At 46.2% G+C, this 23,561-nt stretch overlaps 1 protein-coding gene across 1 annotated transcript in view; it reads right to left on the reverse strand.

The window, feature by feature from the left end:
• The window catches only part of robo2 (roundabout, axon guidance receptor, homolog 2 (Drosophila)), a 627,335-nt gene that overhangs the window by 97,615 nt on the left and 506,159 nt on the right, over positions 1-23,561 (reverse strand). Inside the window, exons 16-18 of the mRNA XM_067993421.1 lie at positions 6,882-7,006; positions 3,347-3,518; positions 1,990-2,181 (exon numbers count right to left, since the gene is read on the reverse strand). Of these exons, the coding sequence (XP_067849522.1) occupies positions 1,990-2,181; positions 3,347-3,518; positions 6,882-7,006 (489 nt within the window). The remainder of the gene's footprint in view (positions 1-1,989; positions 2,182-3,346; positions 3,519-6,881; positions 7,007-23,561) is intronic.

Raw genomic sequence — 23,561 nt, forward strand, 5'->3', positions numbered from 1 at the left:
ACACAGAGAAACAACAGACATCGAACACCCCAACACAGAGAGACAACAGGCATCAAACACACCAACACAGAGAGACAACAGACATCAAACACCCCAACACAGAGAAACAACAGACATCGAACAACCCAACACAGAGAGACAACAGGCATCAAACACACCAACACAGAGCGACAACAGACATCGAACACCCCAACACAGAGAGACAACAGGCATCGAACATCCCAACACAGAGAGACAACAGACATCGAACATCCCAACACAGAGAGACAACAGGCATCGAACATCCCAACACAGACAACAGACATCGAACATCCCAACACAGAGAGACAACAGGCATCGAACACCCCAACACAGAGAGACAACAGACATCGAACACCCCAACACAGAGAGACAACAGACATCAAACACCCCAACACAGAGAGACAACAGACATCGAACACCTCAACACAGAGAGACAACAGACATCGAACACCTCAACACAGAGAGGCAATACACATGGAACGCCCCAGCACAGAGAAACAACAGACGTCGAACACCCAGCACGGAGAGACAACAGATATCGAACATCCAAATTCAGAGAAACAACAGGCATCAAACACCCAACACAGAGAGACAACAGGCATCGAACATCCCAGCACAGAGAAACAACAGACATCGAACACCCAAATACAGAGAAACAACAGGCATCAAATACCCCAACACAGAGAGACAACAGGCATCGAACACCCCAACACAGAGAGACAACAGGTATCGAGCACCCCAACACAGAGAGACAACAGGTATCGAGCACCCCAACACAGAGAGACAACAGACATCGAACATCCCAACACAGAGATACAACAGGCATTGAACACCCCAACACAGAGAGACAACAGGAATTAACCACCCACCATGAGGGACAAAAGGCATGACTCACCCTAACAGCACAATTTGAAATTATCCCCTTCTATTTTCTTCTGCCAACTTTTCAACCTGTTCCTCCATCTCCTCAACTGAGGGCACTGACTCTCGGTGGGCCACAGTTCCATAGACTATGACAGCCCCCTCCCCTTCAGCAGGCGGCCACTCTTCACCTGTGGCAGCCCGCTCCAGCACGGAGAGTGATCAGGAGCAGGAACGTTAGCTGAATTTGATCCCCCCTCCACCCCTCCTTAGCCCAGAGTTTCAATACTTGCTCCAGCTGTGATGAGTTAACTCACGACAGACCAGCGATCAAACTTTACAACAGCAACAATAGGGACAATAAGAACTGAATATACCAGTTACATCTTCTAACCTGCTGTGTAAGTGGATTATTGCAGTACCCACCAACTTGGAAAGATGGTAGAGATGTTTCTTCTGCTGGCACAGTCTGGAAGTGCCTTCTCCTATTCCTGGACCTCTTTAAAGGTTAAGAATGACATTGTTGGCATTGTGCAAAGCCAGATGGGGGTGGGGGGGCTACTTTCAAAAAAGCAACAAGTTCTTACACAAGGCAGGTGAATCACACATTTGCAACCCAGCTAGTTCGTGCAAGCAGAGATATGAGATGGGTCATCTCCATACACGAGATGGGTCATCTCCATACACGAGATGGGTCATCTCCATACACGAGATGGGTCTTCTCGAGACACGAGATGGGTCTTCTCGAGACACGAGATGGGTCATCTCGCTTACTCGCGAATGAGAGACGGAGGGACTCATTTCCACCTTCACCTCTTGGGCGGTAACCCGATGGTGTTGATCACCCGACCCTTTGTAGAGCCCAGCCACTTTTCATCCCGTGAAAATTGGCACGGGTTCTGTAACAAGCGGGCACTGCACTGCGACCAGGCGGTGAAGGTGAAAATTACCACCAGGCTCACTTGCCCACGTGCGCACAGCCGTGTTCCTAACACGCGTTCCTCAATGGTTTACGCTCCTCAACCATTCCTCCGCGCTCCTCCCGAAACCAAACCGCCAGGTTTGTAACCAGACGGCGACTGATATTGCCCAACGGTTGCTCCTCACCTGCATAGTTGCTGAGACCCTTCCTCTTCTTCCTCCGCCAGTACAGCCAGATGCTGAAGCCCATCAGGATGACCCAGCAGGCACCCCCGATCCCCGCGATAAAGGCTGGCTGCTTCACCACGTCCGTGATCTGCTCCGTGATACTGTTGTTGCTTCCGGGGCCCGTCATGAAGATTTCATCTCCGCGGTTCCCTGCGGAAAGGAGATCCCTTTCGTTTACCAACCATTTTGGTAGAGAATTGGAAAAAAAAACTGTTTGGAGATGACCCTTATACATGTGTGTTCCTGTGACATGTGAGTACGGTAAATAAAAAACATGGCTGTTCATCAACATAGTGATGAAGTTGCTTTGTCACAACAAGGAGAGTGACATGACCTTTAACTCCATGAGTCTGGGAAATAAAATTTTGGAGGGATAAAATGGGTTGCTTTTGTTTTCAGATTTTCCCTTGGAGCGTAGTATGAAGTAGTGGGAGGATTCGCAGGTTCATTATCAGTTTGACAGGCCGCGACGTGAACACTCGTTCCATGGCCGCAGCCATCTTTATTCTATTCCTATACAGCAGGAGGGTGTTATGAGATTCGACAATCCAAATGATGAGGGGAGGGGCCACCCACGCCCACTGCCTGCGAGGCAACTGAAGGCACGGCCGCCATTAAAATCGGGGATGCGCAAGGAGCCAGAATTGGAGGAGCGCAGAGATCTCGGAGGGTTGTAGGGCTGGAGGAGGTTACAGAGATAGGGAGGGAGCGAGGCCATGGAGGGATTTGAAAGCAAGGGTGAGAATTTTAAAATCGAGGCGTTGCTGGACCGGGAGCCAATGTAGGTCAGCGAGCACAAGGGTCTAGACAGAATAGATAGAGAGAAATTGTTCCCATTGGCAGAAGGGTGAAGAATCAGAGGGCATAGATTTAAGGTGATTGGCAAAATTGGCAAAAGGTGACATGAGGAAAATCTTTTTCACGTAGTGAGTGGTTCGGATCTGGAATGCACTGCCCGAGGGGGTGGTGGAGGCAGATTCAATCATGGCCTTCAAAAGGGAACTGGATAAGTACTTGAAAGGAAAAGATTTGCAGGGCTACAGGGATAGGGCGGGGGAGTGGGACTAGCTGGATTGCTCTTGCATAGAGCCGGTGCAGACCCGATGGGCCAAATGGCCTCCTTCTGTGCTGTAACCTTTCTATCATTCTATCATTCTACGACGGGTGAACGGGACTTGGTGTGATTTGGGATATGGGCAGCAGAATTTTGGATGAGCTCGAGCTTACGGAGTGGACATCGAGACGCGTATGACGTGTACCGCAGCTGACACTCACTCTGCCTCGGGGAGAAGTGGCAAGTCGGAACGGAACTCACCGATGACGATGGGCTGAGGCTCGCTCTTCACTCCGACCCCAGCGCTGGTACTGGCGGCCACCTCGACTCGGTACTGGACGCCGGGGAGCAGGCCACCTATCACCACAGAGCGAATGGCGGCATCCACTGTTTTGTTGATGTGAAACCGGGTCTCGTTGCCAAGGCACCAAATCTGTCCGTGGGCACAGGAGGGGAAAGAAAGAGCAGGAGGTTACAAGGGAAATGAAGGGAAAGAGTTTCTCCAGTTGCAACATCATATGAAAGAAGGATAAGAAAAGACTATTGCACTCATCGAATCTCAACCAACGCATTACTGGACTAGTAATCTGGAGGGGTACAGTAGTGTGGTGGTTATACTAATGGACTAGTAATCCAGAGGGGTACAGTAGTGTGGTGGATATACTAATGGACTAGTAATCCAGAGGGGTACAGTAGTGTGGTGGTTATATTAATGGACTAGTAATCCAGAGGGGTACAGTAGTGTGGTGGTTATATTAATGGACTAGTAATCCAGAGGGGTACAGTAGTGTAATGGTTAAATTAATTGACTAGTAATCTAGAAGAGTACTGTAGTCTAGTGGGTATGTTAGGAGACTAGTAATCCAGAAGGCCTGGACTAGTAATCCAATTTGAACTGTGAGTTCAAATCCCATCATGACTGTTTGAGAATTTGAATTCGGTTCAAAAAAAAATCTGGAAATAAAAATCAGGGAACAATAAAAGTGACCATGAAGCTGTCGGATTGTTGTAAAAACCCAACTGGTTCACTAACGTCCTTCCTATAGGGAAGGAAACCTGCCGTCCTTACCCGGTTTGGGGGTGTTTAGTCAGGATGCTCTGGCCATCACGGTGTGGGGCAGGCTTGATGGACCAGTTGGTCTTTTCCTGCCCATCACTTCCGGTTTAGAATTCCCTGAAAAACCCCCCATGAGAGGAAGCCTTCACACATACATATTTCACTGTTGCTATGGGTAGCGTAGCGTCCCGAGGAGTTATTCTTGTGGAGAGATTATTAAATGGAAGATGGGACGAGGAGACTGTCGACTCAGAAACTTGTGGAGTTGGGGGATGGGTGGGAGAGAGAGCTCTCCTGCTCGGATTGTCTCCACACGAAAGATTACTGATTGTTTTTGCTTTAATAATGTCCTCATATTAAATTGGGGGCCACTGATCGCCAACCAATTACGGTGTGGGGACTTAAAGCAGGGGTGGGGCCACCTCACTTACACATGTAAGGCCTGTTTTAGACAACATCCCGGGACGCCCAATGGCCCCCAATTTAATATGAGCAAATGCGCCTGTACCAATATGGCGGCACCCGTAACCAAGGTCCAGGTTAGGCACGGGATCCTGCCACCCCAAAATCGGTCCTCATTACCTCCTGTTTACCGCCTGGAAAATGGGTGTACTGAAGCCCAATTTCTGCCCAACTAGTGAACACTGAGGTTGCACCGATGGTCTTTTCACAATCCTCGTTAATCCCCAATTTATTCTTTAATTAAAAACAAATAATGGGCACAGTGGGATAGACGCTGGGCTTTCACCTGTGTGTCCTCTGACTGCGAAGGCAGCCCATACCTGCGCAAACTCAATCTGCTCCATGCAATCAAAAAGCTCTTCCAATTTGTCACAATTTGTTAATGTAATTCAGAGATGCAAAAGGATGAGGAAGGAAAACATTTTATTCTAAATTGTGGAGATTGGAATTCAGGCACACTGATGGGGTAGTAGAGGGAGCTTTACTCTGTATCTAACCCGTGCTGTACCTGCCCTGGGAGTGTTTGATGGGACAGTGTAGAGGGAGCTTTACTCTGTATCTAACCCGTGCTGTACCTGCCCTGGGAGTGTTTGATGGGACAGTGTAGAGAGAGCTTTACTCTGTATCTAACCCGTGCTGTACCTGCCCTGGGAGTGTTTGATGGGACAGTGTAGAGGGAGTTTTACTCTGTATCTAACCCGTGCTATACCTTCCCTGGGTGTTATTGATGCTGATACTTGTTGGTGTCTGTATAGGAGAGTGTCCTGTATCCCAGCATTAACGTCCCTCACTTAGATGAAAACAATAAAATGATAAACAACCAGCGCAAACAAATTCTGATTGTTCAGCAACTAGCGGCAGAAAAGGCTGAGGATTTGGTTAATTAGCCATTACATGGATCTCGGGGTCTGCTGCTGATTAATGGTCAGATCGATCATGGCTCTCTCAGAGAACGACACATGATAAATCCAACAACATGGGACTGATGCAGACAATCGTTCTCTCACTTTCACAACCCAGCACAGTGTGAACAATCACACCTACACACTGTACATTACACTGTGAACAATCACACCGACACACTGTACATTACACTGTGAACAATCACACCGACACACTGTACATTACACTGTGAACAATCACACCGACACACTGTACATCACACTGTGAACAGTCACACCGACACACTGTACATTACACTGTGAACAATCACACCGACACACTGTACATTACACTGTGAACAATCACACCGACACACTGTACATTACACTGTGAACAATCACACCGACACACTGTACATCACACTGTGAACAGTCACACCGACACACTGTACATTACACTGTGAACAATCACACCGACACACTGTACATTACACTGTGAACAATCACACCTACACACTGTACATTACACTGTGAACAATCACACTGACACACTGTACATTACACTGTGAACAGTCACACTGACACACTGTACATTACACTGTGAACAATCACACCGACACACTGTACATTACACTGTGAACAGTCACACCGACACACTGTACATTACACTGTGAACAGTCACACCTACACACTGTACATTACACTGTGAACAATCACACCGACACACTGTACATTACACTGTGAACAGTCACACCGACACACTGTACATTACACTGTGAACAGTCACACCGACACACTGTACATTACACTGTGAACAGTCACACCTACACACTGTACATTACACTGTGAACAATCACACTACATTACAGACAGATGCTCCTCAAGAGTTTGCAACAAGCTTGACCCCCAATCTGTGCTCACTTGGCTGATGTCAGTTGGAACAGGCAATGGGGTTGTGACAATTGACTCAGTGCCTCCTTAGTGAGGGAAAGAGCCTGTTTCCCCTCTAATCACCCCCAGTGATCTGTGCTGTGAATTGGGGACATCGGACAGGTGGCACCTGGGGTGGCTGTGACGCCCTCCACAGTTGGATAGCCTGCTATCCCTCATTCCCTCGTCTCCTGCGTGCGAGATGGGTGTTGAGGGGGTTGGGTGTTGGGGGTGTCTAGGTATTGGGAGTTGCTGGCATCCGTGGATCTACAACCCAGCCTTCAGGAGAGAAACGGGGGGGGGGGGGGGGGGGGGGGTGGGTGGGACAGAGGGAAAACTGAATGCAGTAAGAACATTGCAATTACAATGCACCACCAGGCCAAGCCTCCGAGGGCTCTCGGTTGTGTTCGGGGAGAGGCCTGCGTCCCACCTCTAGCGCTGCTCTGTTCCATCGGGCCTGGCCTACCTTGTATTCCTGGATGATGCCGTTCTGGTGCTGAGCAGGGGGAGGATCCCAGGACACGCTGATACTGGTGCTGTTGTGGTTCCCAACGGTCAGCACAGTGACAGACTGTGGAGGGGCACTCGGAGCTGCACGGGGTTAGACGGCATAAATGGAAGAAAGCCATTAATCTCACCGGTCATTTCTCTTAAACAGAGATACACCCCCCCCCATCTCCCCATCTCCCCACCCCTCCCCCTCCCACCCTACCCCTCTCCCCACTCCCACCCACCCTAACCCCCTACCCAACTCCAACCCCCACCACAGGCTGCGACAGACACAGAATTGATAGCTACGGCCATTTCCTGGAAACAGCTCCCCAGAAATAATTAAACATCGCTTCATGACTACAGGGCTTTGAAGATTACCTCAGCCCATCTGCTGCTTACAGCCATACTCATGGCTTTTGTTACCTCTCGTCTTGACTATTCCAATCCTGCTCCTGCCCGGCCTCCCATCTTCCACCCTCTGTAAACTTCAGCTCATCCAAAACCCTGCTGCCCGTATCCTAACTCGCACCAAGTCCCGTTCACCCATCACCCCCTGTGCTCATTGACCTACATTGGCTCCCGGTCCAGGAACGCCTCGATTTTAAAATTCTCATCCTTCTGTTCCAATCCCTTCACGACCTCGACCCTCTCAAATGCAACAACTTGTATTTATTTTGCACCTTTAACGTAGTAAAACGTCCCAAGGTGCTTCACAGGAGCGATTATCAAACATAATTTGACCCCGAGCCACATAAGGAGATATTAGGACAGGTGACCAAAAGCTTGGTCAAAGAGGTAGGTTTTTAAGGAGCTTCTTAAAGGAGGAGAGAGAGGGGGAGAGGTTTAGGGAGGGAATTCTGGATCTTAGGGCCGAGGCAGCTGAAGGCACGGCCGCCAATGGGGGAGCGATTAAAATCGGGGATGCGCAAGAGGCCAGAATTGGAGGAGCGCAGAGATCTCGGAGGGTTGTAGGGCTGGAGGAGGTTACAGAGATAGGGAGGGGCGAGGCCGTGGAGGGATTTGAAGAGGGTAAAATGGGGGGGCAAGGTGGGGTGGAGGAGGTACGTGGTAGGAGGGCGACGTCATGCTCCCGGCAGGAAGCCTCGCCCGGAAATACCGCGCCCTCCCAACGGAGAAGGTTCCGCGCCGGTTACCGCCGAGTCGGGAGAAAGGATTCTATGCTATTCGATCAAGTGATGAATCAATCCGTTTTTTTGCAGGATCCATTTGAAATACGACCCGACCTCCTTCACTGTGACCTTTGCGTCCTCGCCAGCTGGAAAAAGTGATCATAAATCCCGACCTTTTACTGTAAAAGTGAGGACTCTCTGTTCCTCTGCTCAGCGACTCAAACTCTGTGACTCTTGATGGATTTGTCCTTGTGCATTAAGAAGAGTTGCAGTTTATGGGAGGTGGAGAGGGTGAGGGGGTGTTTAATTGCAGCAACTGCGCTTAACGTCCTAATGAACAATAAACATCGGTTCAGGTTTCAATCCTTATTCTTTGCTGTAAAGTGCTCTTAATGGGATTCTGTGGAAAGGACCAATAAAAGATCAGATTGATTACTGGCAGTCTGTGTTCCAGGGTTTTGGAGAGGGTCCCTCTTGTTTTTGCAATGAGAAGAATCAAGATACTTGATTCCACAAGACTTGAGTGATCATTTTTTTTGGAGTTTGGGGCATTGTGTTGTTGTACTTAATAACAATCTTATGATTTCTTGTTTGTTCTTCAAATTGACCAACTGAAATGTAGGCCCACCAAGTTAGGAGGCACAGCAAATAGTGTAGATGGGAGCAGAAAGCTGCAAAGGGACATTGAGAGATTGAGTGAGTGGGCAAAACTGGGGCAGATGGAGTTCAATGTGGGAAAGTGTGAGGTCATCCACTTCGGACCCGAGAAAGATAAATCAGAGTACTTTCAAAATGGTGAGAAACTAGGAACTGTGGAGGATCAGAGAGATTTAGGGGTCTGTGTACAGAAATCACTAAAAGACAGTGGACAGGTACAGTCTAGATATATTCCCACGAGGGGGAAAGGGAGGGCAACCAAAGCCAGAGCTCCCTGGATGATGAAAGAGATAGAGAGTAAGATGAAGCAGAGAAAAGGGGCGTATGACAGATGTCAGGTTGATAATCCAAGTGAGAACCAGGCTGAATATAGAAAGCTCAGAGGAGAAGTGAAAAAGTAAATAAGAGGGGCTAAGAGAGAGTTTGAGAATAGAGTGGCAGCCAACATAAAGGGGAATCCAAAAGTCTTCTATAGGCAGATAAAGAGCAAACGGGTAGTAAGAGGAGGGATGGGGCCAATTAGGGACAATAAAGGAGATCCACTCATGGAGGCAGAGGGGATGGCCGAGGTACTAAATGAGTACTTTGTATCTGTCTTTACCAAGGAAGAAGATGCTGCCAAAGTCACAGTTAAAAAGGAGGTAGCTGAGATACTGAATGGGCTAAAAATTGATAAAGAGGTGGTAGAAACATAGAATCATAGAAAATTTATGGCACAGAAGGAGGCCATTCAGCCCATCGTGTCCATGCTGGCTGAGAAACGAGCCACCCAGCCTAATCCCACTTTCCCGCATTTGGTCCGTAGCCCTGTAGGTTACGGCTCTTCAGGTGCACATCCAGGTATTTTTTTTAATGAGTTGAGGGTTTCTGCCTCTCCCACCCTCTCAGGCAGTGAGTTCCAGACCCCCACCACCCTCTGGGTGAAAAGTTTTTCCTCATTTCCGCTCTAATCCTTCTACCAATCACTTTAAATCTATGCCCCCTGGTTATTGACCCCTCCACTAAGGGAAATAGGTCCTCCCTATCCACTCTATCTGGGCCCCTCTGAACTTTGTACACCTCAATCAAATCTCCCCTCAGTCTCCTCTGTTCCAAGGAAAACAACCCCAGCCTATCTAATCTTTCCTCATAGCTAAAATTCTCCAGTCCTGGCAACATCCTCGTAAATCTCCTCTGCACCCTCTCTAGTGCAATTACATCCCTCCTGTAATGTGGTGACCAGAACTGTGCGCAGTACTCAAGCTTTGGCCTAACTAGTGTTTTATACAGTTCCAGCATAACATCCCTGCTTTCATATTCCATGCCTCGGCTAATAAAGGAAAGTATCCCGTATGCCTTCTTAACCACCTTATCTACCTGTTCTGCTACCTTCAGGGATCTGTGGACATGCACTCCAAGGTCCCTCACTTCCTCTACACCACTCAGTATCCTCCCATTTATTGTGTATTCCCTTGCCTTGTTTGCTCTCCCAAATGCATTACCTCACACTTCTCCGGATTGAACTCCATTTGCCACTTTTCTGCCCATCTGACCAGTCCATTGATATCTTCCTGCAGTCTACAGCTTTCCTCCTCATTATCAACCACACAGCCTATCTTTGTGTCATCCGCAAATTTCTTAATCATGCCCCCTACGTTTAAGTCCAAATCGTTAATGTATACCACAAAAAGCAAGGGACCGAGTACCGAGCCCTGCGGCACCCCACTGGAAACAGCCTTCTAGTCGCAAAAACACCCATCGACCATTACCCTTTGCTTCCTGCCATTGAGCCAATTTTGGATCCAATTTGCCACATTCCCTTGGATCCCATGGGCCTTTATTTTTTTGACCAGTCTGCCATGTGGGACCTTGTCAAAAGCCTCGCTAAAATCCATGTAGACTACATCAGTTACGCTACACTCATCGATCCTCCTTGTCACCTCCTTAAAAAATTCGAACAAGTTAGTCAGGCACAACCTTCCCTTAACCAATCCATACTGACTGCCCTCGATTACTCCGTGCCTTTCTGAGTGACGGTTTATCCTGTCCCTCAGAATTGATTCCAATAATTTGCCCATCACCGAGGTTAGACTGACTGGCCTGTAATTACTCGGTCTATCCCTCTCTCCCTTTTTAAACAACGGTACAATGTTAGCAGTCCTCCAATCCTCCAGCACAACGCCTGTATCCAGGGAGGATCTGAAAATGATGGTCAGAGCCTCCGCTATTTCCTCCCTTGCTTCTTTTAACAGCCTGGGATACATTTCATCCGGGCCTGGTGATTTATCCACTTTCAAAGATGCTAATCCCCTTAATACTTCCTCTCTCACTATGTTTATCCCATCCAATATTTCACACTCCTCCTCCTTAACTACAATCCCTGTATCATCCCCCTCCTTTGTGAGGACAGATGCAAAGTATTCATTAAGAACCACACCCACATCTTCCACCTCCACACATAGTTTATCTTTTTGGTCTCTAATAGGCCCGACTCTTTCCTTAGTTATCCCCTTGCTCATGATTTATTTATAAAACATCTTTGGGTTTTCTTTGATTTTACCTGCTAATATTTTTTCATGCCCTCTCTCTGCTTTCCTAATTTCCTTTTTAACTTCACCCCTGCACTTTGTTTACTCCTCCAAGCTTTCCGTAGTATTGAGTTCCCGGTGTCTATCATAGAATCATAGAAGTTTACAACATGGAAACAGGCCCTTCGGCCCAACATGTCCATGTCGCCCAGTTTATACCACTAAGCTAGTCCCAATTGCCTGCACTTGGCCCATATCCCTCTTTACCCATCTTACCCATGTAACTGTCCAAATGCTTTTTAAAAGACAAAATTGTACCCGCCTCTACTACTGCCTCTGGCAGCTCGTTCCAGACACTCACCACCCTTTGAGTGAAAAAATTGCCCCTCTGGACCCTTTTGTATCTCTTCCCTCTCACCTTAAATCTATGCCCCTCTCACCTAAATCATAGGCTTTCTTTTTTTGCCTTATCTTACCCTGAATGCTTCTTGACATCCTGGGGGCTCCAGATTTGGCAGACCCTCCCTTTTCCTTTGTGGGAACATGTTTACTCTGAACCCCTTGAATCTGTCCCTTTGAATGTCTCCCACTGCTCTGACATTGATTTACCTTCAAGTAGCTGTTTCCAGTTTACTTCTGCTAAATCACTTCTCAGTTTAGTAAAATTGGCCTTTCCCCAATTGAAAACTTTAACTCCTGCTCGAGCAAGGCAAGCTGTATTAAAGTAGATAAGTCACCCGGTCCGGATGGGATGCATCCTGGGTTGCTGAGGGAAGTAAGGGTGGAAATTGCGGAGGTACTGGCCATAATCTTCCAAACATCCGTAGATACGGGGGTGGTGCCAGAGGACTGGAGAATTGCAAATGTTCCACCCTTGTTCAAAAAAGGGTGTAAGGATAAACCCAGCAACTACAGGCCAGTCAGTTTAACCTCAGTGGTGGGGAAACTTTTAGAAACGATAATCCGGGACAGAATTAACAGTCACTTGGACAAGTGTGGATTGATTAGGGAAAGCCAGCACGGATTTGTTCAAGGCAAATCGTGTTTAACTAACTTGATAGAGTTTTTTGATGAGGTAACAGAGAGGGCCGATAGGGGCAATGCGGTTGATGTGGTGTATATGGACTTTCAAAAGGCGTTTGATAAAGTGTCGCATAATAGGCTTGTCAGCAAAATTGAAGCCCATGGAATAAAAGGGGCAGTAGCAGCATGGATACGAAATTGGCTAAGTGACAGGAAACAGAGAGTAGTGGTGAACGGTTGTTTTTTGGACTGGAGGGAGGTGTACAGTGGTGTTCCCCAGGGGTCGGTATTAGGACCACTGCGTTTTTTGATATATATTAATGACTTGGACTTGGGAATAGAGGGTATAATTTCAAAGTTTGCAGAAGACAAAAAACTTGGAATTGTAGTAAACGGTGAGGAGGATAGTGATACACTTCAGGAGGCCATAGACAGGCTGGTGGCATGGATGGACACGTGGCAGATGAAATTTAACACAGAGTAGTATGAAGTGATACATTTTGGCAGGAAGAATGAGGAGAGGCAATATAAACTAAATGGTACAATTCTAAAGGGGGAGCAGGAACAGAGAGACCTGGGGGTGTATGTGCACAAATCATTGATGGTGGCAGGGCAGGTTGAGAAAGCGGTTAAAAAAGCATAGGGGATCCTGGGCTTTATAAATAGAGGCATAGAGTACAAAAGCAAGGAAGTTATGTTGAACCTTTATAAAACACTGGTTCAGCCACAACTGGAGTATTGTGTCCAGTTCCAACACTTTAGGAAGGATGTGAAGGCCTTAGAGAGGGTACAGAAAATATTTACTAGAATGATTCCAGGGATGAGGGACTTCAGTTACGTGGATAGACTGGAGAAGGTTGAGAGGAGATTTGATAGAGGTGTTCAAAATCATGAAGGGTTTAGATAAAGTAAATAAAGAGAAACTGTTCCCATTGGCGGAAGGGTCAAGAACCAGAGGGCACAGATTTAAGGTGATTGGCAAAAGAACCAAAGGCGACATGAGGAAAAACTTTTTTACACAGCGAGTGAGTTGTTATGATCTGGAATGCGCTGCCTGAAAGGGCGGTGGAAGCAGATTCAATCGCGGCTTTCAAAAAGGAATTGGATAAATATTTGCAGGGAAAAGATTTGCTGAGCTACGGGGAAAGAGCGGGGGAATGGGACCAACCGGATTGCTCTTACAAAGAGCCGGCACGGGCTCGATGGACTGAATGGCCTCTTTCTGTTCAGTAACCATTCTATGATTCTAAGTACAAAGAATTATTAAAAAGGCTAATGGAATGTTGGCCTTAATCACAAGAGGACCAGAATACAAAGGGGTGGAGGTTGTGTTCCAGTTATATAACACTCGATTTCGACCACATCTGGAGTTCTGTGTTCAGTTCTGGGCACCGCACCTCAGGAAGGATATATTGGCCTTGGAGGGGGTGCAGCGCAGATTCACCAGAATGATACCGGGGCAAAAAGGGTTAAATTATGAGGACAGGTTGCAGAGACTCGGCTTGTATTCCCTCGAGTATAGAAGATTAAGGGGTGATCTAATTGAGGTGTTTAAGATGATTAAAGGATTTGATAGGGTAGATAGAGAGAAACTATTTCCTCTGGTGGGGGGAGTCCAGAACAAGGGGGAATAACCTTAAAATTAGAGCCAGGCCGTTCAGGGGTGATGTCAGGAAGCACTTCTTCACACAAAGGGGAGTGGGAATCTGGAACTCTCTCCCCCAAAAAGCTGTTGAGGCTGGAGGTCAATTGGAGTTTTCAAAACTGAGATGCATAGATTTTTGTTGGGTGAGGGGATTAAGGGTTACGGAACCAAGGAGTGTAAATGGAGTTAAGATACAGATCAGCCATGATCTAATTGAATGGCGGAACAGACTCGAGGGGCTGAATTGGCTACTACAGTTCCTATGTTCTCAACACCTGTAGTGTCAGACACAGGTGTTAGAAGAGAAGATGAGGTCAATCAAGAAGTGACGAGATGACACCAAGTGTGGCTTTTCAAAGCTTGTCGAATGAAAGTGGAAAAGGAGACTGAGGGAGGTGAGGATTTCCACAGCGTTGAGATGGAGGGAAGGAATGAGTTAGGGTAGGAGATGGTGCAATGAATCTTGACTTCAACATAGAGTTGTACCCTCTCAGTTCTGGTATCATCCTTGTCAAAAAATGTTTGCACCTTCTCCAGTATCTCTATATCCTTTTTACAATGTGGAGACTAAAACTAGACAGGAACTCCAAGTGTGGTCTAACCAAGGTTCGATACAACTTTAACATAACTTCTCTGCTTTTCAATGCTATCCCTCTCGTGCTTGGTTTGCTTTTTTTATGGCCTTATTAACCTGCATCATTACTTTTAGTGATTTGTGTATCTGGACCCCTCGATCCCTTTGCCCCTCTACCCCATTCAGACTCTTATTTTCCAAGCAGTATGTGGCCTCCTTATTCTTCCAGCCAAAATGCAACATCTCACTTTTCTACATTGAAATTAATTTGTCAATTACACGGCCATTCTGCAAGTCCATTAATGCCTCCTTGTAATTTGTCGCAGTCTTCCTCAGTATTGACTACATCCCCAAAAGGTACATAGACCTCTATCTGGCCGCCTCTAAGTCTCTAGAGTTAATAGACCCAGCTCCTTTAGCCTACCTGAGTAACTAAAGTTCTTTAAGCTAGGAATCATTCTCATGGATATAATCATAGACATCACATTGGACGAGGACCAGTGGCAGGAACTTTTAGCTCAAGGGAGCTGAGACCAGTTGTAGGTTCCTCCATGAAAGCTTCTGTAAGGTGCTGTGGGTTTTTGCCACCACTGGAATTGAACACCAGAGTGTTACGCGTGATGGAGAACTGTGGTTAGGATCAGATCAGCCATGATCTTATTAAATGGCGGAGCAGGCTCGAAGGGCCGATTGGCCTACTCCTGCTCCTATTTCTTATGTTCTTACGTGATGGAGAGAGCTATTTACATCTAAATTCTCCCTCACAGAGAGTGAGTTTGAGATCTCTATGGAGAGAGATGGAAGTGTTTCTGATTGAGAAGGCTGAGGGAGGGCTCCAGACCCAGAGTGAAGAGCATGAGCAAGGTGGAAAAGAATAGGATAGAAGATGAGGTCAATCAAGAAGCAATGGTGAGCCCATGCAGGCCAAGCTTGTGGCAGCTAAAACATAGTCCAGATATTCTCCTTCTTGGTTCGGAAAGGTATACCCCAGCACCAGCTGGTACACACAGTATCTGACACCAGGTGGTATACCCTGTATTATACCAGCTGGTACACACAATAACTGCCAACAGCCTCTTTTATACATTATAATATATACAGAGATTGTTGGCAGGTAACAGGTATATTATCTGATGGCTGGCATTGGGTATATTAACTGGTGGCAGGTATAGTGTATACTAGCTAGTGGTAGGATAGGGTGTACCAGCTGTGGCTGACATAGTGTGTACCTGCAGTGGCAGGATAGAGTATACCTGCTGGTGATAGGTAGCAGGGTATACCTGCTGGTGATAGGTAGCAGGGTATTCCCACTGGTGATAGGTAGCAGGGTATACACACTGGTGATGGGTAACAGGGTGTATCCACTGGTGATAGGTAACAGGGTATTCCCACTGATGATAGGTAGCAGGGTGTACACACTGGTGATAAATAACAGGGTATACACACTGGTGATAGGTAACAGGATATACACACTGGTGATAGGTAACGGGATATACACACTGGTGATAGGTAACAGGATATACACACTGGTGATAGGTAACAGGATATACACACTGGTGATAGGTAACAGGGTGTACACACTGGTGATAGGTAACAGGATATACACACTGGTGATAGGTAACAGGATATACACACTGGTGATAGGTAACAGGGTATACACACTGGTGATAGGTAACAGGGTATACACACTGGTGATAGGTAACAGGATATACACACTGGTGATAGGTAACAGGATATACACACTGGTGATAGGTAACAGGGTGTACACACTGGTGATAGGTAACAGGGTATACACACTGGTGATAGGTAACAGGATATACACACTGGTGATAGGTAACAGGGTGTACACACTGGTGATAGGTAGCAGGGTGTACACACTGGTGATAAATAACAGGGTATACACACTGGTGATAGGTAACAGGATATACACACTGGTGATAGGTAACAGGATATACACACTGGTGATAGGTAACAGGGTGTACACACTGGTGATAGGTAACAGGATATACACACTGGTGATAGGTAACAGGGTGTACACACTGGTGATAGGTAACAGGATATACACACTGGTGATAGGTAACAGGATATACACACTGGTGATAGGTAACAGGGTGTACACACTGGTGATAGGTAACAGGATATACACACTGGTGATAGGTAACAGGATATACACACTGGTGATAGGTAACAGGGTGTACACACTGGTGATAGGTAACAGGATATACACACTGGTGATAGGTAACAGGGTGTACACACTGGTGATAGGTAACAGGATATACACACTGGTGATAGGTAACAGGGTGTACACACTGGTGATAGGTAACAGGGTATACACACTGGTGATAGGTAACAGGATATACACACTGGTGATAGGTAACAGGGTGTACACACTGGTGATAGGTAACAGGGTATACACACTGGTGATAGGTAACAGGGTGTACACACTGGTGATAGGTAACAGGGTGTACACACTGGTGATAGGTAACAGGGTGTACACACTGGTGATAGGTAACAGGATATACACACTGGTGATAGGTAACAGGGTGTACACACTGGTGATAGGTAACAGGATATACACACTGGTGATAGGTAACAGGGTGTACACACTGGTGATAGGTAACAGGATATACACACTGGTGATAGGTAACAGGGTGTACACACTGGTGATAGGTAACAGGATATACACACTGGTGATAGGTAACAGGGTGTACACACTGGTGATAGGTAACAGGGTGTACACACTGGTGATAGGTAACAGGGTGTACACACTGATGATAGGTAACAGGATATACACACTGGTGATAGGTAACAGGGTGTACACACTGGTGATAGGTAACAGGGTGTACACACTGGTGATAGGTAACAGGATGTACACACTGGTGATAGGTAACAGGGTGTACACACTAGTGATAGGTAACAGGGTGTACACACTGGTGATAGGTAACAGGGTGTACACACTGGTGATAGGTAACAGGGTGTACACACTGGTGATAGGTAACAGGGTGTACACACTGGTGATAGGTAACAGGGTGTACACACTGGTGATAGGTAACAGGGTGTACACACTGGTGATAGGTAACAGGGTGTACACACTGGTGATAGGTAACAGGGTGTACACACTGGTGATAGGTAACAGCGTGTACACACTGGTGATAGGTAACAGGGTGTACACACTGGTGATAGGTGATAGGGTGTACACACTGGTGATAGGTAACAGGGTGTACACACTGGTGATAGGTAACAGGATATACACACTGGTGATAGGTTACAGGGTGTACACACTGGTGATAGGTAACAGGGTATACACACTGGTGATAGGTAACAGGGTATACACACTGGTGATAGGTAACAGGATATACACACTGGTGATAGGTAACAGGATATACACACTGGTGATAGGTAACAGGGTGTACACACTGGTGATAGGTAACAGGATATACACACTGGTGATAGGTAACAGGATATACACACTGGTGATAGGTAACAGGATATACACACTGGTGATAGGTAACAGGATATACACACTGGTGATAGGTAACAGGATATACACACTGGTGATAGGTAACAGGGTATACACACTGGTGATAGGTAACAGGATATACACACTGGTGATAGGTAACAGGGTGTACACACTGGTGATAGGTAACAGGATATACACACTGGTGATAGGTAACAGGGTGTACACACTGGTGATAGGTAACAGGGTGTACACACTGGTGATAGGTGATAGGGTGTACACACTGGTGATAGGTAACAGGGTGTACACACTGGTGATAGGTAACAGGATATACACACTGGTGATAGGTAACAGGGTGTACACACTGGTGATAGGTGATAGGGTGTACACACTGGTGATAGGTAACAGGGTGTACACACTGGTGATAGGTAACAGGGTGTACACACTGGTGATAGGTAACAGGATATACACACTGGTGATAGGTAACAGGGTGTACACACTGGTGATAGGTAACAGGGTGTACACACTGGTGATAGGTAACAGGATATACACACTGGTGATAGGTAACAGGGTGTACACACTGGTGATAGGTAACAGGGTATACACACTGGTGATAGGTGACAGGTAACAGGATGTACCAGTTTATCCAATTATATGAACATACAAACAATGACAGACAGGAAAAGACCCTTTGGTCCACCCAGCCTGTCCCACATAATCGTGATAATTGTGTATCACATTATATACACGCCCCACTCCAGCCAAAACCATGTGATCGCCTGGGAGAGGCAAAAAATCAGATAAAAACCCAGGTGTATTTGAAGGGAAAAAATCTGGGAAATTACTCTCCAGCTTCCCTTAGGTAACACAGTCATGTGAGAAACCATTTCACATTATGCTGCTAACGTTGTTTGCTTTCCCTCTGAGAGTCCACAGTCTGCGTTTCCAACTTCCGGATTTTAATCTGCACAACCTTTCCCTCCTCTCCACAACTGCACATTTACCTGATCTTCTGGGTCCCACTCCACAGTGACTCCATTTACTGCTAAAAGAGTTTAAAAAAATGGCTCTGTCAATAAGTGACCTCGTGCCAACCTTTGTGTGAATGTGTGTTCTGCCATATGCACTCAATTATTCTCTCTCTCTAGCTCTCGTTCCCTCTACCCTTCTCTTTCTCATTTCATCTCTCACTCCTTTCAGCAGTTTCTCTCTTATCCCTCCTCCTCTCACCCCCTTTCCTCTCGTCTCTTCTCATCTTTTGTTTAGCGTCTCTCCTTCTGTCTCTGTCTCTCTCTCCTCTCTCTCTTTTTTTCTGCATCTCCTCCCCCACTGCCCCCCTATTATCCCTGTCATCTTTCAGTGCCTCCTTCCCTCTCTATCTCGAGTCTTTCTTTCTCTTCCCTCTCTTTTCTCTCTCTCTCTCTCTCTGTCTTTCTCTCCTAGCCCCATTTCCTTTCTCCCCACCCCCTCTCTGCTGGCCCAGAGTTCTCACTATGTATATGTCCAGAGCCTCCGTTCCATTACTCTCCTTCGTACAGCAAACAATTTATCCCATTTCAGCATTATGTTTATCTCCAGCCCTTTGGCCTTGCATGAAAAATAACAAATGGAGTTTCTATGTGGTTGGGCTCGTGAGATCTGCAGCAACTTTTGTTTTCACAGCACGTAGCCGGGAAAGAGCTGAAGGCTGGAATAATTGACCTGTCAAAGGTACAGCCGTGACTTTTTTCTTCACACCAGCAGTGAGGGAAATGAGAAAACAGTTTCACAGTGAAAAGCCAAGTTATTTTTCATCATGTCCCATTTGAGTGCAATCGCCGATGGCTCCTCCTCCTCTTCCGAAAATAAGAACATAAGAAATAGGAGCAGGAGGAGGCCATTCGGCCCCTCGAACCTGCTCCGCCATTCAATCAGATCATGGCTGATCTTCGACCTCAACTCCACTTTCTCACCGATCCCCAAATCCCTTGATTCCCCTAGAGTCCAAAAATCTCTCGATCTCAGCCTTGAATATACTCAACGACTCAGCATCCACAGCCCTCTGGGGTAGAGAACTCCAACGATTCACAGTGAAGAAATTCCTCCTCATCTCAGTCTTAAATGGCCGACCCCTTATCCTGCGACTATGTCCCCTAGTTCTAGACTCTCCAGCCAGGGGAAACAACCTCTCAGCATCTACCCTGTCAAGCCCTCTTGGAATCTTCTATGTTTCAATGAGGTCACCTCTCATTCTTCTAAACTCCAGAGAGTATCGGCCCATTCTACTCAACCTCTCTTCATAGGACAACCCTCTCATCCCAGGAATCAATCTAGTGAACCTTCGTTGCATTAGAGTTACCCCTCTAAGGTAAATATATCCTTCCTTAGATAAGGAGACCAAAGCTGTACACAGTACTCCAGCAATGTGGGAGAACCTTCACCACACGGACTGCAGCGGTTCAAGAAGACGGCTCACCACCACCTTCTCAAGGGCCATTAGGGATGGGCAATAAATGCTGGACTTGCCAGCGACGCCCACATCCCATGAACGAATTTTTTTTAAAAAGGTGAGGTCTCACTAAAGCCCTGTACAATTGTAGCAAGACTTCCTTACTCTTGTACTCCAACCCTCTTGCAATAAAGGCCAACATGCCATTTGCTTTCCTAATTGCCTGTATGCTGTACCTGCATACTAACTTTTTGTGTTTCTTGTACAAGGACACCCAAATCTCTCTGAACACCAACATTTAATAGTTTCTCACCATTTAAAAATATTCTGTTTTTCTGTTTTTCCTACCAAAGTGAATAACCTCACATTCCCCCACATTATACTCCATCTGCCACCTTTTTGTCCACTCACTTAACCTGTCTATATCCCTTTGCAGACTCTTTGTGTTCTCCTCACAACCTACTTTCCCACCTGGCATGCAACATCAACAAACTTGGATACATTACACTCGGTCCCTTCATCTAAATCATTAATATAGATTGTAAATAGCTGAGGCCCAAGCACTGATCCTTGCAGCATCCCACTAGTTACAGCCTGCCAACCTGGGAATGACCCGTTTATTCCTACTCTCTGTTTTCTGTCCATTAACCAATCCTCTATCCATGCTAATATATTACCCCCAATCCCATGAGCCTTTACCTTGTGTAACAACCTTTAATGTGGCACCTTATCGAATGCCTTTTGAAAATCCAAATATACTCCATCCACTGGTTCCCCTTTATCCACCCTGCTAGTTACATCTTAAAAAAAACTCTAATAAATTTGTGAAACATGATTTCTCTTTCATAATTCCATGTTGACTCTGCCTATTCATATTACGATTTTCTAAGTGCCCTGTTACCATGTCCTTAATAATGGATTCCAGCAATTTCCCAACGACTGATGTCAGGCTAACTGTAGTTCCCTGTTTTCTCTCTCCCTCCTTTCTTGAATAACGGGGTTACATTTGTTATCTTCCAATCCGCTCGGATCATTCTAGAATTTATGGAATTTTGGAAGATCACAACCAATGCATCCACTATCTCTGCAGCCATCTCTTTTGGAACCCTCAGGTGTAGGCCATCAGGTCCAGGGGATTTATTGGCTTTTAGTCCCATTAGTTTCTCAAGTACTTTTTCTCCACTGGTATTAATCACTTTAAGATCCTCACTCTCATTAGCCCATTGGTTCCCCGCTATTTTTGGTACACTTTTTGTGTCTTCTACTGTGAAGACAAATGCAAAATAATTGTTTACTGTCTCTGTCATTTCCTTATTCCCCATTATAATTTCTCCTGCCTCAGCCTCTGCATTCCCCTGCTCTTTCCCCATAGCCCTTTTCTCTTCAAGTATTTATACTATTTGAAAGTTACGATTGAATCTGCTTCCACCGCCCTTTCAGGCAGCGCATTCCAGGTCATTACAACTCACAACGTAAAAAAATGTTTCCTCATGTCGCCTCTGGCTCTTTTGCCAATTACCTTAAATCTGTGTCCTCTGGTTACCGAACCTTCTGCCATTGGAAACAGTTTCTCCTTATTTCTGTCAAAATCGTTCATGATTTTGAACATTTCTGTCAAATCTTAGAATCACAGAAAATTTACTGCACAGAAGGAGGCCATTCGGCCCATCGTATCCATGCTGGCTGAAAAAGAGCTTTCCAGCTTAATCTCACTTTCTGGCACTTGGTCCATAGCCCTGTAGGTTACGGCACTTCAGGTGTACATCCAAGTACTTTTTAAATGAGTTGAGGGTTTCTGCCTCTACCATCTTTTCAGGCAGTGAGTTCCAGACCCCCACCACCCTCTGAGTGAAAAAGTTTCTCCTCAACTCCCCTCTAATCCTTCTACCAATCAATTAAATCTATGACCCTTGGTTATTGACCCCTCTGCTAAGGGAAATACATCCTCCCTATCCACCCTATCTAAGTCCCTCAATTTTATACACCTCAATTAAACCTCAATTAAATCTCCCCTCAGCCTCCTGTGTTCCAAAGAAAACAACCTCAGCCTATCCAATCTTTCCTCAAAAATTTTTCAGTTCTGGCAACATCCTCGTAAATCTCCTCTGGACACTCTCTTTCCTATAATGTGGTGACCAGAACTGTACGCAATATTCTAGCTGTGGCCTAACCAATATTTTACACAGTTCTAGCATAACCTCCCTGATCTTATATTCTATGCCTCAGCTAATAAAGAAAAGTATCCCGCATGCCTTTTTAACCATCTTATCTACCTGTCCTGCTACCTTCAGGGATCTGTGGACATGCACTCCAAGGTCCCTCACTTCCTCTGCACCTCTCAGTATCCTCCCATTTATTGTGTATTCTCTTGCCTTGTTTGCCCTCCCCAAATGCATTACCTCACACTTCTCCGGATTGAATTCCATTTGGCACTTTTCTGCCCACCTGACCAGTCCATTGATATCTTCCTGCAGTCTACAGCTTTCCTCCTCACTATCAACCATATGGACAATTTTTGTATCATCTGCAAACTTCTTAATCGTGTCCCCTACATTTAAGTCTAAATCATTAATATATACCACAAAAAGCAAGGGACCTAATTCTGAGCCCTGTGGAACCCCACTGGAAACAGCCTTCCAGTCACAAAAACACCCGTCGACCATTACCCTTTGCTTCCTGCCACTGGGCCAATTTTGGATCCAACTTACCATTTTCCCTTGGATCCCATGGGCTTTTACTTTTCTGACCAGTCTGCCAAGTGGGGCCTTGTCAAAACCCTTGCTAAAATCCATGTAGACTACATCAAACGTACTACCCTCATCGACCCTCCTTGTTAGCGCCTCAAAAATTTCAATCAAGTTAGTCAGACATGGCCTTCCCGTAAGAAATTCATGCTGTCTACTTGATCAATCCATGCCTTTCTAAATAACGATTAATACTGTCGCTCAGAACTTTTTCCAATAATTTGCTAACCACCGAGATTGGACTAACTGGCCTGAAATTACTCGGTCTCCCCTTTCTCCATCCTGAAAACAACGTCACAATGTTAGCAATCCTCCGGTACCACACCTGTAGCTAGAGAGGCTGGGAAAATGATGGTCAGAGCCTCTGCTATTTCCTCCCATGCTTCTCTTAACAGAAGTTCCCCTTAACCTTCTCTGTTCCAAGGAGAACAACCCCAGCTTCTCCAGTCTCTCCACATAACTGAAGTCCCTCATCCCTGGTACCATTCT

Source organism: Heptranchias perlo, chromosome 11 (genome assembly GCF_035084215.1).
Source record: "Heptranchias perlo isolate sHepPer1 chromosome 11, sHepPer1.hap1, whole genome shotgun sequence".
Classification (NCBI taxonomy): domain Eukaryota; kingdom Metazoa; phylum Chordata; class Chondrichthyes; order Hexanchiformes; family Hexanchidae; genus Heptranchias; species Heptranchias perlo.